General features: G+C 37.5%; 1 protein-coding gene across 2 annotated transcripts in view; it reads right to left on the bottom strand.

The window, feature by feature from the left end:
• The window catches only part of PUDP (pseudouridine 5'-phosphatase), an 82240-nt gene that overhangs the window by 49296 nt on the left and 13962 nt on the right, over nt 1-18982 (bottom strand). For both annotated transcript variants that reach the window (XM_026069313.1, XM_026069314.1), the window contains exon 2: nt 3274-3492. In XM_026069313.1, coding sequence (XP_025925098.1) covers nt 3274-3492 — 219 coding nt within the window. The remainder of the gene's footprint in view (nt 1-3273; nt 3493-18982) is intronic.

Raw genomic sequence — 18982 nt, 5'->3', positions numbered from 1 at the left:
AATAATAGGTAGGTCTGTGTTCTTCCCCTTCTTCACTGGCCCCTTCATTGTCTCTAGGCAGGCTGCTTCTTATCTTCAAGGTTAGCTACTCCTGCCGTGCATGCAACTTCTTTATCTCTCCAGCTTGAACCGGCTCTGGGGCCCCCTTTTACTTATCTAAGTAAAAGTTCACAGCCTGAGGCCTAAGGCTTCAGCAAATTTAGCTACTAATGCTAAGCAAGTTATGCTAAGCAATTAATTCTAGACAGCTTCAGTCCTATATTCTCTAACAGGAACTGTGACAACGATATTTCAGCTATCTCGAAGACCTCCCAGGAGTGGAAACTTCTCAAAGGTGCACAGTCCCTGGATCACACGATTCTTAAGCACCTGTGCTTTGTGATGATGATATGAGTGGAAAAAACAGAGATTGCTATGAAAGAATGACATTAATTTCATAAGCCAGACATGATTATAGGAGTTGTTGACAGCTGTGTAACTCAACAAGCAAGTTTTTTTCTGGCTGCGTGTATATCCTGGATTTATGTTAAGCACAAGCACACCTATACATGTTCAGGCAAATGTACATAGGCAGTTTTCTCATGTTCCATCCTTATTCTTCCCTTCCTTTACAGTCCTCATTTGTCTGACAAACCACTTCACTGCAATGTAACAGCCTGTTTGCAGAAACAGAAAGCCTGCTACATTTTCCTTGCAAGTGACAATGTCTGTACTCTGAGAGCAATATTTAGATATGCAGCACAAGTGCCAGCCCTGTCACTTTGTCAGCATTGTCTTGGATAATTCCTTACTATATTGTATCAAACCTAGCCTACCCTATGATTCACTCAGAAACAAAATTAAATCTAACAGTGAAAAACTCTCAAGTACTTGCTGGAAATTCCAAATGAGAAACAGATATATACTCTTCATAGATGAAACCTGTATTTTGACCACAGCTTGATGTACTGAAATGCACTGCCAGTCACTTCAGCCATACTGAAATCTTCAAACTTGTGTCTTCGACCACTAACATCTCAGAAGACTGTTGTATATTAGATGATACAGCTCCGATACAGACTCTCAGATGAAGAACTGCTTTGGCAACTGTATGTTCATGCAACTTCCATCCCATCCTTAACCAGCACTGACCTAACTGTCAATTACTTGATTTGGAAATTAATGCAGTTATCACTGCTGTAACTGGCATGAACATGTAACAGTTCATTCTCTGTCTTCCCTGCAAAGAAACAAGTGCTGCTCTGCTTCAGTAACATTTTAAACTTCATTGGCTGTCATTCAGCATTGCTCTACACAAATCCAACTTTGAATCTTATTTTTTGGAAAACCTGTAGAAATTGCTTAAATGTAGAACCTCACCTGCCTATTATCTGCCCAAAGACGGCCAGTGAGGCTCAGCATGCGAGAGTCATCTTGAGTCATTAATAAACAAAGACAATTAATTTTCACTTTCCTGTATTTCCCCATAACAAATCTGAAACATCAGTCTAGTCAGAGAACATTCTAAGCCCAAAATGTCACCACTGTTTTTTCACATCCTTGGCAGCCCCATGTCTTACACAACACCTGCGTGAAGTCCACTCTTAATTAAAGAACAACAAGAGGCTGTAGAATAAATCTACAAAGATTACATTAATTAACATCTGCAGAAGATACAAGAGGCAGGGGAAAGCTACCAGGTAAAAAAAATCTAGTTATCAGATTTAAGCTCAAGTCAATCATTAAAGAAACTAAATAATAAATAACTAGTGCCACTTCAGATTGCCAGTTGATATCAAGCTGGTTTTCCTCAAAATACATGGCAATTCAACTTGTATCTTGTATTTTGCTATCAAGTAAAGGACAGATCCCATTACTTCAGTGACCAAAGCTGCCTTTGCTCCCCACAATGGCCAATAAGCATAAAGTGTTTAAATTCAAATAAACTTTGCATTAGAATATAGCCCAAAGAAAATTATTGTACATATACAGTTGAATTGAAAGGATAATCAGTTGAACAATTCTGACTTTGATAAAAGTGTTTATATGCTTGTCCTAGCAAAAATTTTGCTTGCTTCATCTACAATAGCCCAGCTTAAGCGAGCCTGGAATTCACTTTTTGAAGGCAGTAAAAATGAAAAACTTAATGTTTTATTTGCCTATCCTGTTCTATCACCTCTCTGAATTTCTGTTCGAGCCAGCTCAGCCACATTATCACAGCCTTCAGCAGACACAGGATTTCTGCTTAATGGCAACTATTACCTGCACTGCTCCATTACTGTGACTCTTCTCTGTGCCTCGTAATGCTTCCCCAGTCTGTCCATCTGGCATTTGCTAAACCCAGACTAAGGTGTTTTGTTTGTCTTACAAAAGAAATATCTGCAAAATTAGTCCCAGAAGTCTGACATGAAAAATGAAAACCAATTGCCCTCATCTTTCTTGTTTTCCTACAGAGTTTAACTAGGCTTACAGCTTTATGCAGGCCTGTCACTAGGAAAGATACAATTTGAAAAATCTAGCATATAAAAGACAGAAGAGAGATATCTAGATAAATTGGCTGCAAAAGATTCTCGAGTTTTTAAGCTGCCTACACAAATTATACCTTTTATTTTTGTTTCTCTTTACTTGTTCCTAACATATCATGTATTTTTAGCTTTCATCCTCTTAATGCATTATGAAACTAGATATAAACACGCATCTAAAAAAATTAAAATGTTATCATTAATGTATTGTAGAGATTGCCAGAACAAACATCTTCAGAGGGTAAGTAAGCTCAACTGTCTTAGGACAACCTGACAAACACCTAGCTCACATGCCATGCCTAACTTTCAGTGTTCAATTTAAGTGAGATAAATCTCACCTGAAAAAACACATGCCCACATACATTTGCCTGTACATGTACAGGTGTACTTGTGCTTAACATAAAGCCAGACTACACACACAGCCAGAGAAAACTAACTTGCTAAGTTACACAGCTGCCAACAACCATTTTAAAGCATGTCTGGACTATGAAACTAAGGGAATTCATGCATATTTATCCAGTATTTGTTCTTTTTTCTTTAAAAGATGTATAAAAAGCAGCTGTTCTCCAAATGTACAAGAAAAGTTTTCCGTATCCCACATAACTCCTTAACAGGTAAATAACAGACAGATTTCAGTAAAACTTGCTAAACCAAGAGTGATGAAACCGAATTTGTAAGAGAAACTTATGTGAAAGATAGTTTAAAAACTTCTACCTTGGTTAGTATTTAAGTAATTCCATAAGCAGTTTACAGATACTGAAGAGAAGCATACCTGGCATCAGTTCAGCAGTATGGAATATTCTCTCCTGCTTTATTTTACTTTCATGTAGTAACTCTTCTTTGGTTATTGGAAGGTCTAGAACATCTCGAATAATCTGTGCCCCTTCTAGGGCTTTTTTACCCATGACCAAGGATTTCACATCCCAGGTATAGCTCTTTCCAAAACGCCCGCAGATTTCTTGGAACACCACCGTATAGAGACGTTCAGTATCTGCCAAAAAATAATAATAATAAAAAAAAGATCAGAAACGTGCAGCCAGCTGAACAGCCAAGCTTACAAGACAGACCACATAAACGGCCACAGGATTATCTGCTAGGAGCCAACAGTTATATCAAAGTAGACAAAACTGCCTCACCATATTTGCAGAGGGGAAGCCAGACTTCCTCAGGTTACTCAGAGGCACCTCATTTTTTGAGCTGCCACTTCTGTGTTAAGAGAAGGCTACTGAGGGTCACAATAAAGAACTATCTGGACGTGTTCTCTTATCATCTCTGTTTTGCATTGGCAGTTTACCATACAGGTAAGCAAGCAACGTCTTAACTAAAATACTCTATTTATTCTTTGACTGAGAAAAAAAAGCAGGGAAGGAAATCTAGTACTCCAGAGATGTCATTACATATTCCATGTAAACTGAAAAAAAAAAAAAAAAAAAAAAAAAAAGTTAAATATTTAAGAATGTCTTTGAACAGAAGCTTCACAGTGCCTTCAAAAGCCACTACATTCATTATTACAGTGCTGCTGGCACCTCTGCATTTCCATGTGATTATTCAAGCAGAACGCACCCACTTGCATTTCTAGGGGGAGTTCTGGCAAGAGTAAACTTCAGGCTGAATTTTGCCGGTGAAACTCTGAGTTTCTATGTGAAAGGTGTTTTTGTTTTTTAAACTTGTTTTATTAAAAAGAAGCTAACAAGCCTTCCTGTCTTCCCACTAGACAAATCTTTAAATAAGGTCAGTAACACTCGATTTGATACCAAAAGGGGGGGCAGTGAAGAAGTCCCTTCATCTTTGACCTTATAGTCTGGCTTCATTTTAGCAAAGATCCTGAATAGTAGCTTTCTCCACCACTTCTTTTTAAAAAAAGAGTCTCCTTTAAAGCACTAACTACTGCTGTTAACCATCCTAAAGGAGGCATTTCTTTGCCTTCTGTATCTTTAAAGGTAAAAGCAATATTATTACTTTAGCAATAAAAGGCAAAAATGAGGAAACAAAGTAGTCAATGGGATCTGTTCAGAGAGATTAGGGACTTCACTTATCAGCACATTTCTTTGCCTTGGAAAAAATATTTTATTAGAGAGAAAATAAAAACTGAAATTATTCATGAGCATATTGTCTCATTTTCTGAATTGGTGAGAACTACGCAACAGAGAGTTTAAACTGCAAGCTTTAACATAGAAAACTATGGAGACAAAAGACTGAAGAAAGAGCAGCAGAGCCCATGATTACAGTGTACCTGCACTCTGACAAATGCTCGCTGCTTAACCACAGTAATCTGCTTGTCCTCAGATCAGCAGATGGTTCCGATTTGAAATCAAATGCGAAACATATGGGCTGTTTCCCATCATCTCACCTAGCATCATGTGAACACACAACAGCACAGAAGACGCACTCTGCTGCCTGCTAGAACGCTCCTGTCCAGGTTCCACTCCAGTAACTAGAAGGGAAGTTGAGCCAAAGGATCTGCCTAAGATCCAGCTTACTTGATCCAACTTACTTGTCCGCACTGTTTAACAGGCCAGCAAATGGGTCACAACAATCTCGCAGCTTAAAAACAGCAGCAGCTGTACTACTGTTTGCAGATGCTTCTCAAAGAGCTATACTTAAGAAAAAAAGTTAAGAGCAATCCTGGGGACCTGTAAAGCACAGGAAATATATCACAATACTGTTCTGAATCAGCAGAAACACAAGAGACTTGGCTTTGAAAAATGCCAAGCTGCCAAGAAGAAGAAAAAAGGAAAAAAAAGAAAAAAAAAGCAGCCCCTTCACTTGACACTGCCAGGTGGTATTCCCAGCAAGCTGAGAAGGTGGGTTGACAGTGCACTGTTTAAAATTTCACAGTTCTCTCCTTCCTTGTTTCTGATGCATTGATTTTTCTTTTAGATCTCACATTCATCAGGTGAAGGACACAAACCTCTCTCCTGAAGTTAAAAACTGAAATTGAAAATTATTCCTCATCCTATTCAGTAATGAATGCCCAACTAAGCAGAAATAAAACAAAACAAGGAATCGAAAAGCCTAATTGTAGAACATGAAAATTCTACAGAGTTCTAAAATAATTATGTGTTAATCTATTCAAAAGTGAATGATTCAGCTATGTAGCTAAAAACACTCAATTAAATAGCCTCCTGCATTTTAAATATCATATACCAGACTTGTGTACAGACTTTTCTTTTTCTTTGTAAAGAAATTCTTAATAATCTCCAAATTGCTGACATAAAAATAATCTGCTATGCAGTGTTGCAGTTTGCAAACTAAACAGCACTCATGACCAATTCTGAGTAAGATCTATTAAAATAATTTTATTATCACATTCATATTATGTCCAAACTTAGATCTCACTGTGCTGAGCAAAAAAATAAAAAATATATCACTGCATAAATCTATTTTAAATGTGAGCTACTCTACTGACACTACTCGTGCTTAAAGTGAGGTAAATGCTTAAGAAAACCAAGATCTCAAAATCCCTTCCCTTTACTCATTAATTACCTGCTAAAAGAACTTGCTTACAAAAACCAAGACTTTTGTTTCAAAGAGATCACTTCTTCCACTCTGCCTGAAGTTGTAACTTTTGGACTCTGGACACCAACTCAGTCGCAACAAAAATTATCATCATCCCGAGTTTTGTGACCTCCTGCAAAACTTTAGGTATTTAATTCTTGAGAAGCAAAGAGATTTTCATTCTCATGATTTGATGATAAAAGATTTGTCGAGCCTTACTGCTCCATTATGAAGGAGTGTGTAACTCTTACTGTGCCTAAAGCTATAGTTTGGAAAAATTCTTCACAATTATGGACACTTGCTCGAGTAGGTATGTCCTGCTACACCACATCAATAAAAGCAGAAATCAGGGGAAGGGGGGGGGAATAACACACACACACACACACACACACACACACACACACTAATTTCCAGCCACAATCTGAGGAGACCACTACTGAAGAAACCACGCTTCTTGCATATATGTATAACAGATAAGGACCTATATTCCTTTTGGCTGAAGACTAAGTAAAATCTATCCATCCCCCTTATAGCAGTAACTAACTACTAAATACCAATACAACTTCAAGATTTCTTATTCCTGTTGAAATGGGGTAACTCAAAAAAAGTGCTGAAGAAGTGAGAGCTGGGCTAGCTTTCTTCTTCCTTGATATCATGAAATAATCCATAGCACAACTGACTAAACAGTGTTAAGCATAACAAGCAATATTTTCATACTAACATAAATCTGCAATACAAAGAAAAACTAAACCTAATATTCAGAGAAAAATATTTTATTACATTTATGTTTTATAACCCAGAGGAATTGGAGGCTCAATTCAAATGCCTAAACATGGGCACCTGATGATATCTAAGACACCCTAATATGTCCAAGAAATCTACACATAGCTGACATTCAAAAAAGGAACTGTGTGAGATGCACACCTTACTGCAAAAGCAGCTGGAGGCTTGGCTGGATGCCCTACAGCATCTCAGACTGTAATAACCGCATACATTTAAGCAAATGAATCAGGCCCCAGCTCCCATTAGAAACGTAAGCTGAAAACAGAGAGATGCATGTGGCAGTGACCTGTTCTAACAGTGGGAAGGAAAAGCAGCAGACTTCTTAGTCCCTGCTACTTACAGTAAATATTCTCTTGTGCCTTTCAAAATATTCTCCATCTTTGCGGCTCTCATTCCTTGACATATCTTTTACATGGACATCATCAGCATGACGTACTGTCCATCTACTCACTGCATTTCACTGGGAATGAGTGATACTCATTCCCTTGCCACATATCATCTCATAGTCATTTTTATAGCAATTCTCCTTCTATGTAGAAAGCACAGGCAGCTCCACTGGTGCTGTTTACAGTGTATAAAAGCCAGTCACAATAAATACAGACACAGTGACAAGAATGACAGGGGCGCTGGATTGCTCAACTTGTGATCCAGCACAAAAATATGCTGAAGCATGTTCAGAAAAGCCTAAAAGGTAACTTGGCATCAGACCACAGTGGAAAACTTGAGTGTTTATGATCTGCTCAAATCACAGCAGAGTCAGAATTAGAAGTGCAAATCTATCCAGGTTAGGACTACAGCAATCAAAGTAGTATCTAAATCTCAGCTTTATCAACCACTCGCAAATCAAGAAGTTGGCTTAAGACAAAAAATTATGACCTCACAAATGAATCAGGAACTTGATTTTTTAGTTATTTACATGCCTTTTGAATTTATTATAATGAATTTATTATAATTATAAAACAATTTCCAGCTTATCAAGGACATGAAGCTAGTAGGCATGAAAGCTCATCTTAGCTATTGGTTCTGAATTCTTCTTTGTTTGAATCATCTATCCCATCTTTACTCCAAGCTTCCCTGAAGAAACATATTCATGATTTATTCCTCTGCTAAAAAATCTAAACAGGATTTCAATCATATGCACCCAGTACTTTCTAAAAAGTCAAAATCAGATCCCAGATGCCTAAACTCAACAAGATTTTTATTTTGGTGGGGGACAAAGAGATGGGTATGTAAAGAGAAGTTAAATTCAAACAATAGGTTTCTTGAGTCTATAGCTCTGAAGCAGATTTCTATCCATAAGTGGAATGGAACTGTCTTTGGTATTCAATTTAGAAACTTCAAATACAACCAGCCATTCTTAAAAAGATTTTGGCCCAAGAATGAGAAAATCTCCTATCGATACTGAATTAAATACAGATTACTACGACTTTTTGTTTTACTATCAGTCTCTGACAATGTTCCTTTAATCCCCTTGGGATATACAACAGTGTAAGAAGGCATACAAATTACTGAAATGCTCATTTGGGGCATTTGGGGCGAGAGATAAATATGATTATAAACCAGAATATAATAAGTGGACGATTTTGCTTTGCTTTTTGCAGTTCGATTGGTGACATTAAGCACTTCCCACAGGCTGTACAGGCTCTTCATTTGTTTGATCACACAAACAAAGAGTTGCAAGGTCCATATAATTGAGGATATGAGCAAAGAGTAGTACCCTCACTACATTTCCAAACAGTAGGTAGGCTATCACAGAATTTAGGAAATGCCACTGCCAAGATAAAACCCACAAAAACTAGCCACAAAACTCACAGAAACCTGCTGGTGCTTATGGTATGCGGAGAGAGGAAAAAAAAAAAAAAAAGAAGAAGAAAGCAAAGAAAGGCTGGGAACGCAATGGCCTTTGGACAGTAAAGTTCGAAAGGAACACAGAACATCTTCCTGACCCAGAAAATGACTCAAGATATTACTATCCAGAAAAAGTACATCAATTACAGCTCCAACTCAAGCAATTTAGTAAAGAAGAGAATTATACATTATGGCAGACTAAAAAAAAAAATCCAAAAGAGTTGTAAAAACCAGTCACTGAAGGAGCAATAGTCTATTCCATTGAATAAAGCATGGTGCATAATTCATTCTCCACTCTTTTTCTATCTTTACGATTTCCTTCAGTGAGAATCTGGCGTGCTTATCCTATAAAACAATAAAGCCCAGATTAAAAGCATTCTGCCATTTGAATATTACCCTTCTTTAACTGCATTCCCCTTCCAATTACAAAATATATAGACAATACATATCATTGATAATACAACCATTCCATAACATTAGGGCCAGATCTAAATATTCATCTACTTATACCAGATATAAACAAATAGCTTCTTCCTTTGACTTCTCTCCATATTCCTTTAAAACAAACAGGCTTTAGGGATCAGACTAACAGCATGTTTCACTTCCAGGGGCTTAAGCATAGCTTCATGAACTCCTGTTGGGTTCTAACATGCAAGACAGCATCAAGCAAGGTTGCAAACTTTTATGACATTTCTTGTGGTATTTGCTTTTAGAACATTTGAGTAGATAGAAGTTCCAACTGGTGGAATCAAGCTGTTGCAAGAGAAGCTCAGCATTCATCTCAAGCAAGCAAAAAAACAACCAAACAAAAAAACCCACTATTCCAATCCAACTGAAAAAACACAACTGTTTTGACCCTCACAGCCAAAAACTGCTGAAAACAGAAGCAAGTCATAAGAACCTTTTTTTTTTTTTTTTTTTTATTGCATTACTTTTAGACTTGGCAGATTAGCTATACTGCAGCTTCTCACGGGTAGCTTACCTACATGTGTTCTTAGAACCTTATCTAAGTTAAAAACCAAAATAGAAACACTGGCTAAGAATTTTTTCCACATCTATTCAAGCACTGCCTAATCCTATCCTTAAAAAAAAAAAAAAAGAAGTGACACTTCTATATATTGCCAAACTACAGCCAGCTACACAAATAATAGCCAAATTTGCATTTTTAACAAGTAAAAGCAAGCAATCAATGTATGTAAGGCTTTTGAAAGTGGCAGAGGTTTTTGTCCATTTGCAACGTAAGCGAGAGAAACCTGTGCAGCCAAGGGATAACAGGCTGTCCATGAAGCACAGAAGAAAAGCACAGCTCGACCTGCCTTTCCACTTAAGATCTCAGCACTCAAACACAACCGAAAAAATTAGTATAAACAATGTAAAACACTATCAAACAACTATACAGCTGTCTCTGCAGCAGGTCTGAAAGTGCAAAAATAATCTTAAGCCACCCAGAACAACTGAAGAATTTGAAGCAAAAGCTCCTGAGTTAGCAAAACAATCAGGAAAAGGGGATTTTTAAGCCTTTTTTAAATAAACTATCTTTAGTAGACCACTATCTTGCAACCTGTGGCAAGATGTCTTAATCTTGCAGTTCCCTCCCAACATCCTCCCATTCACCCTTTCAGTACTGTAAAAGCTAGTTTAAAATTGCATGGCTATATTAACCTAAGATGGCTAAGAGAACAAACCCAGCAGTTTAATAGCTGACCTCAGAATCGCTTAGAGCAGTAGGGATGAGGAATCAGTGTGTGGATGAGGAAGGCAGGCAACATAAATTACTTTTTGCAGAATAGCCTAACAGTTACAGCAGTGGTCCAGAAAATGATACTTTGCTTCTAATCTCCCTTTAGGGTCTAAGCCTACTTTAACATCCCAAGAGATTTTTTATGATATATATGTTTTCTTCTTTTTGTTTTTTATTTTAAATGGAATAGACAGTCCTTGACACCGGGATGAGTGATGGATGGTGAACCCAAACCAGCCTGGAGATTGTTGGCTTAAGGGCTCATTCCTGAGATGTGGGCTCAAACCCCTTAGCAAAGAGGGCCTCCTGAGATGAGGAACAAGGATGTTATTCTTTGCTAGATTATTCCCCCCCCCGTTCCTTCCAAAATAACTTGCTTATGAAGAAAAACGAATTCTAAATTTGATCACCTTACAGAGACACCCATTTCACTAACTGACAACAACGGAAATCTAGACACCTTGCTTATGCGTGCTCAAACAAACTATTTGGCCATGTTTCAGTCTCAAGGCACATGGTGTCTACTGCTGTCCCCAGCCAGGCAGGCTGAACCTATAAGCAGACTGGCCCATGAAAGCAATCAGCTGAAACTCAACTGCAGTATTCATGTTTTGTCTCTTGGACTGACCTACTTTCATAACCTGTGCTAAATAAGTCCATGTTACTCTTACCTGAAAGTTAAGGAAGGTAAAGACTGCATTAAAATAATTAGCAAGCACCAACTTATTGCTGCTTCAGAATCATAAGCTAGTTTTAAGAGCAAGTTATTTGGTAAACCACTTTATGTGATTGATAAACAATAACTTTTGAAAGGTAAAGAAAAAATAATGACTATAATTGCTAAAAGTTAAAATTACTGCTTCCCATTTAATTGAGAAATGATTTACAAGTCATTATATTTTTGATTAGCACTTAGAATAATTCACTAACAGGATCCATTATTCATTTTAGTAGGGAGTAGGTAGAAGTCTGTTTTGAAGCTTTAATTTTTGCATATCTACTACTTTTTTCATCTGTTGTACTAGAATGTTAATATAAGTACACTCCAAGATAAATGAATATGCTATGCAGTGATTACTTCAGTAAGTCCAGAGAAACACTGCCACTGGCTAACTCATCCAAAGCACTGTCGGTCTGCTTGCTCTTCTCTGATACTAGACATACTACCATGTATTCAAGTTACTGCTAAGAGGCTTAAAAGGAAACTAAGTTTAGTGCCCCAAAATAATAGCTGCACAGAACCATTTCCAAAGGATTATCACATATTTGTCCCTTTAGGCTTATAGTACTAGGACAATTCTTCTATGGCAGCTACACTGGAAGCCAATTTCCTATTTTATATGCAAAGAAACATTTTACTGCAATGGGGGAGGTGAAGAAGCATCCCAACAAATTCAAATGCCTCTTGGTTTACATTAATACAGCAGACATCTCTTAATGCTGTCTTATTCACATATACATCTTGCCCTTCCTTTTAATGCCACAGGGAGGTGAAAGAAAGCTCTCAAGTATAAGCCATGCCAATGCTGTGCTGCCACCAATACAGAATTGCACATGCAAAAGTAAGGGAAAGTCTACATTTCAATTCTGGGGCACCAGGGAACCTGACTTTGAAAAAAACAGACAATATATATGATTTTAAACATTCTAAAACTATCCTGATTAAACATCAATTATGTGCATGTAATGAGGACAGCCTCATTAGTTTAAAAATAACAAATGCTAGTAACTGCATCACAGTAACTGACGTCTTTGCTTTGTTAGGCATTCACACAGGTCTTGAAAACAGCCATTAAAAACAGAACAAGGCAAACAGCAGCTGATGTGGTGCCTAGACACTTGTGCTTGCTGGGGTCGAGCCTACGGCTAGCAGAGGCGTAGCTTCTTAAAATGCATACGACAAGGCCCATGTCTGGCAACAGATACAGAGTCGCTAGCGTATGAGTTACTACAACATGGCACCAGTATTATATACGGACTATACTCATCCAGAGGAGCAGTTACCAGCTCTTGGAAGAACAGCTTTTAGCATGTTTAGGAGAAATTTAGCCTTTCACTAAGGAGATATCTCTTCTTCTTGATACATTGCTGACAATATATGGCTATACAGTTTACTGACCTGAGCAATGCAACACAGGGTTTAAAAAGTTGTTTTGAAATGAGATACCCCAATGCACATGGATAAAATTACTACAGAAGGTAAACGAAAGCAAAAAGGTCACTATGTTATCAAAGTTAGCAGAGGAATAACCAAATATATCTTAATTAACATGTACTTTCTCAAGGAAAAGCTATAAGAAACATAACCTTCCCTGCAAAAATGTACCAAAGCTGGTCTGTTTAACCCACAACCTAAAGTAGGCAACAAAGGGGGGGGAGGGGGAGTGGGGAGAGAGTCTTGGGGAGGGGGGCGGGGGGGTAGGAGGGAAGACAGACAATCATCTTCCTCCCTCCAAAAAAGCCCAAAATAAGATCAAAAAGAAAATTCTCTTTAGCACATCACAGTTCTTTTCAAATACTGATTTCCTTAATATCAGCAAGTTTTTGCTGGCCCAGAAGGAGATTACACACACACACACACACACACACACACATATATATTTTTTTAAGACTTAGGAGAGTTGGGAACTCATCTGACTTTCAGGATTGCATGTTTCTAAATCGCTTCCTGGAATACTGTCCAAATAGCTCAGTCAGTTTTCCAAACAGTGGATATATTTCAAAAGACAGAGTGACTTTTATTAGAAAATAGAAATATTATTTTTCCAATGTGGCCTTGGACAATGTTCTAAACTTAATTGCAGTAATTTGTCAAACAATTACTACCACAAAGGAAGTATAAAAAACCCCTATAGATTAATAGAGCTAATCCCTTCCTTCTCTATCAGGAGTGTTTAAAAAATTTGAAGTAAATCTGCTGATGCAGTAATTTCTCTGTGGTGGAAGAGAAAACCAAATGCAGTGTGTGCATGCTTGATTTTCCAAAAAAGAGAAAATTTCATGCTGGCTGACTGCCTACATTCAGAGGAAAAGCTTCAGAAATACTGCAAGACCTGATGACAGTATCTCTTTAGTAACAGTATGCTAAGAACTCCTAACTACAACCAAAAACCAAAACACAGAAAGAGTCAGACCTTTGAGGTTCATGGGGCATGTGTGATAGAGCAAACTGAAAATTATGTCTTATGAGCTGTAATCACACTTTATGTGAAAACAGTGTAGGAAATCTCAAAACTGTTGGACAGATACCAAATTTAAGGTACTTCCAACACCATATCCAGAGTGTGGACCTTGAACCTGGCATGCCGTAGAGCTTGCTGAAGCCATGCGATCACGACCCTCTTCTCCCACGTGGGGACGAGGTTCAGAGTATGCAGCATTTCCAAAAGGCCATGGGAAAACTTCACGCTGTGACAGCGAGGATTTTCTCCCACTCCCCCATCTCCAGACTCTGCAGGAGGCAAGTCAGAACTGACTCCCAGATCAGATACAGCCGCAGCTCAGAGCACTCAAAGCTGAATAACGGACTATCACCTATCACGCCTGAACAGCGGATGCTGCGTGCAGGTATCCCTATACCAGCTTTGGCAGAAAGCAACGCTTCCTGCTTTCAGGAAATGAAGCCCTTCTGCAACTGCTACTCAATAGCAGTCAGACTGTATCAGTAGCAGATCTTTGTATTAATATTCCCAAATAGACTGCCACCTACAGAGCTCAGTATGCAATAACAGCTGTTTAACAGGATTCCTCTTATTGCCTTCATGAATATTTACACATTAATTTTCAGGACAGCCCATTCCCTGCTGCTAAACAGCTGTACAGTTTTCTTCCCAATATAGGAAATCTTCAGACTCTCCAGATATATAATGAAGTATACCCAGTAATATTAATATAGTATTATATTAACAATACCAGTAATAGAGCCTCTATTAACTGGAAAATCTTACCAGTGAGCAAGGTTTCTGTTGCAAAAGTTTATGCAGGTTATGGGACTTGTCCAAGAATTCTACCTCCCATCATACAAAATCTCTACTTGCTACGGCAGATGACTGATCAGGAAGCCTGAACAACAAAAGCAAATATGAGGCATCTATTACAGTTCCTGTAAGACATGGAGGAGACATTTCAAAATTGAACATTTGATCCAAAAAACTCGCGAGAGGGATTCAAACCACCTCAGTTTGAAACCACCAGAGGGATCTCCATCTGGAGGCCTGAAAAAGCATCAACCTCTCTCCACTGCTCACAAAAAAGGATTTTGTTTTAGGAGGACTGCTAAAAATACCACCTAAAAATTAGGCACGCATCAGATACCTAAAGTTATCTGGCAATGGATCCAGTCCCAGTCGAATAGATACCTTAATTTTTAATTCTTTTCTAAAAATGGTGTATCCTGGGAGGCAGGCAGGAGATTAAGAACAGGTCTACCCCTTAGTCCCATGCTTGGATCAAACTAATATAGCATTATTTTAGCACATTATGACCATTCTACACTAGTGTAAGGTTTTGAACCATCAAAATGCATTTAAGATAAAGTACTATCTCTTGTTTAAAACATAGAAAAAATAACAAAACAGTACCAGAGATGTTTTATAAGACAACATAAAACTTTTCCACATATACAATCCTGATTGAATACAGTGATTACAAGAGGGTTTAGACAGAGAATCTCATTTTTTACTTGAAAAAATATATATGTTAGTGAACCCAAATCACATGAGGACTGCAGGAGAAACACAAAGCTGGAAGACAACTCTCTGACGGTAGCTATTAAGGTTATATTTTCAGCTATCTCAAAGGGGAGAGGCTGAGTCTTATTTTGCTAGAGAGTGGTTCTGGACATAATTGAAATGTTATGACTGTTTTGAATGACAGCTTAGAGGTACAAGAAACACTGCTGTGTATCCTATTAAATGAAATAAAAAAATACTTGTTCAGAGACTCAAAGAGTGCAAGAAATTTTATTCCATCATTTCATTCTTCCATGTGATTAATGTCCTAAAAACCAAAAACAGATGCTGTGAACTGAACCAGGTGTCATTCCCTTTTCACTCACTCAATCTTTCTTCCTTCCTACCTTAGTTCTGCAAGCAGAGGCCAAAGTTTACATCTTGAGACACAAGCAGCTTCACTCTCCTGTAGTTCAAATTTAATAAGTCTGACACAGGAGCAACTTTGCTGTGGTGCACTTAGTTCTACTGCAACAACACTTGCAGAAGACAGCCTGGTAAAACATATGCTCAATAAGGACATGAAAGCAGCATTTTTGTTTTACTTCCAAGGGAGCCCCAACTTCCCTCCTTCCAATCAAAAACTAAAGCCAAAACCCCCCCCCCCCAAAAAAAACCCAGCTTAACCTACAATACCCAGTGGTCTTTCTCTCACTAGTAAGCATTAGGAACAAATCCACTGAAATCCATGAAGTGACAACAGCACAAGAAAGACAATCAAGCCCACTGTTTCTAAACATAAATACGTTCAATAAGATATGTATTACCAATTCCACAGCAACTAACCTGAAATTAGGTTTAAAAAACAAACAACAAAACAAAACAAAAAAAAAMCCCACACTGCAATTATTCTGCTTGTAAATGGCAAAATTATTTTTGAAGGTGAGTATCAGGCAGCTTCACAGTTAGATGTGTGAGAAGCTTCAGGAAATGAGGAAGAAAATTAGTCTCTGATGAACACCTGCCAAGGTGTGGCAGAAATAACAGCTAGAGATCATTAAAATAAGAATAATCTATGCAACTTTATGCCATTCTTTCCTAAAGAACTGCCACTTTTATTTTTCAATTCCAATGACAAGAATGGAATAACTGCACAGAAAGTTCTCATACTAGTTTTTTATTACAAGAAACCTCAGATGGTCTAAAATAGGTAAGTAAGTAAATAGAAAGTATAATTAATGTTCTCCAGACCTTTTGTATTAGGCTTCTCTACCCACACAGGCAGTAGTTTCCAAATAGCATGGTCTTAAACTAAGTCCAGTTCCATTACAATTTCCTATTACAGTACTGAACAGCAGTTCCAACAAAGATCTGATGTCTACTATTCCAGGCCCGAATCCTGCAGACAGGATGTATGATCAAACACAAGTGAGTTCCAAGGCCAGGATACAGATTTCCTATCAATTAAATATTCAGTCTCAAATATCTTTGTGCCTGCTCACCATACCAAGCATGAGAAATAAGCCTCCTTACTTTTATCTGGAGAGAAGAATGCACATTTGCAGTTACTGTGAAGCAGCTACCATGTTTGAAATCCTAATTAGTTCTAGACATTTATACTTTTATTCACAGGTTTCCTCCAAAATTATTAGTTGCTTGTTTGCGTGTTGAGTGTCCATCTTTCTTTTTGGTTTGTTTGCCTTCTTCATATATTTTCTGAACACCTAACAATAACATCCTTTGCATGATTTAAAATCGGGCTTACAATCAGCAAAATAAAATGTTACTATTTCATTTGCTGAATAAACTGAACTGAGCTGACATTCAAACAAAAAGATGAAGTCCTAGAGCTACACCTTTTGACCCACCATGTTTTGAAACCGTTAAGGTACAACTGCATGTCCTAGACATGCATCTATTTTAGACAGGGTCACTTACATGTTTTATTATCTAAAGAAAAAAAAAGAATTAGAAAGTATACAAGTTGCAATAATAATAAAGCAGCAGGTCACCAGGGGCCTTTCTGTTCTGAAAGGAGACAACCCATAGGCTATCCCCTTCTGAGGGCCTCTGGATAGGAGTTTTCAAAGAGATGGAAAACTGCACAGAAAGGCAAATCTATTACTCCACCAACAAGCTGAAATGGCTCCCCCCCCCCCCATTACTCGTCTGAAGAGCATTCTAACTATTAATATAGTTTACAGAATCCAATTGTATGAAATATTGCCATCAAAGAAAACATAGCTGAACGCTGTAAAACATGGCTACAGAGTCCACCCTATAAAATTTAAAGGACAATTTTAGTCACTGAGCTTGTCATAAGCTAAAAGTTTGGATGTTTTTTCTTTTATTAGGTTGACACTTTTCACGTTGGTACTACTACAGGTCTGTCAGCCTGTCATCGCTTCTGTTGTAAACTCATATTTTTTAGAGCTTTAAAACTTAGCTGGTAGAAAATAAATGAAATGAAATGAAACAAACATTAAGTACAGTTATTTCCTTTAGAAAAGGGATTTCTTCTAAGAGCACTCTCTTTCATTATCATTTTTCCTAATGGAAAATCTAGCATGTCTCTTGAGAATTTAATTCTTTCCTATTGAAGAAGAAGAGCTGAAGCAAGTCCTCAACTGGGAATGGGCAGCAGCTACATTGTCCCTATTGAAGCTATTAAAATGCATCACCATCAACTTGTGAAACAGCTTCCCTGGTAGTCTACAGCTGTCTAAAAGGCTTCATTATAGGCACTTCAGGTGAGTAATGTATTTTTTTCAAACTAGGCTACCATTAAGTACAGTTATCCAATACCTGTAATCATCGTTCTCTAGAAACTATTTTGTTGAATATTTGATTTATGCTTCTGGGCCTATATTCTCAATAAAAAAGAAAAAAAACTTTAATAGCTTGAAAGAAAGGAGTATGCACTGCCATTTAAACAGCACCTTAGCATTCTGTAACATCTCTGTCAACTCCTTGACTTCCAGTCAATGAAAAAGCAATCTCTATGAGGTACACCTTACCACACTTTTGATACGGTACAACACCTATGTATTGGGCACCTTGTAACCACTCTAACAGTAATCTTTTTGAATCATGCATTTCCATGCTGTGTTAACCTCTCAAAAAGAAAGGCAAGAAAGAACAAGGTTTCAGGGGGAAAATTATGATAAGCACTGTCAAAATCAGCAGTCAAGTCAAGAAGACTCAGATAAGACGAAGATTTCAAGACTTCAGTGAGAACATCAGGGAAATACAATTCCCTGTAAATACAATTAAAATATAAAGCAGAAACTAAAGCTCATAATTTCAGTAGGCAAGATACTATGACAAATGTATGTGAAAGGTAAGCTAAATATCACAAGGGAAAAAAGAGTTTTCCTTTCTTTCCTTTATATACAAATACACAAATATTTGGGTCAAAGAGCAACATTTGTTTTAGTTCTCCCAAAGCCGCAATTATGATAGAAGGAAGAAAAAGAAAATGTGAATCCATTCTGTATTACAACTACCATATTAGAAAAAGGTATGAATGAAGAGGGGAATCACTTCCATGGTTTTGCAGGAATTCTTAGGATATGACTTTTCTTTTTTCCCCCCACCAAGTAGAAACTTTTTCTAAGAACATACAGCCATTTCTCAGTTAATCAGGGTAATGAGAAGGGAAGAGAGAGAAAAAAAAACCCCACTAACACACTATTTAATTACCTTGTACAATAACTTGGGGGGAAAAAAATGTAGAAAGATTTCTGTAGAGAGCAGATTTTAACAGTGCAAGGCAGATGTGACCTGTACCAGGTACACAGATTCTGAACTGTAAACTCTTAAAGCCAAGAGCTATGACTAGTGAAAAACAAAACCTAGTTAATTCGTAAACCATATAATCCAGTTTTATTGTTAACTTTCAATTATGGATAAAAGACCTCTTCACAAAAGTCTAGATGTCC

This window comes from Apteryx rowi, unplaced genomic scaffold (genome assembly GCF_003343035.1).
Source record: "Apteryx rowi isolate R43461 unplaced genomic scaffold, aptRow1 scaffold_290, whole genome shotgun sequence".
NCBI classification, from domain to species: Eukaryota; Metazoa; Chordata; class Aves; order Apterygiformes; family Apterygidae; genus Apteryx; species Apteryx rowi.
Note: the sequence above shows the minus strand (reverse complement) of the source record. Positions and strands in the feature narration are given on the sequence as shown.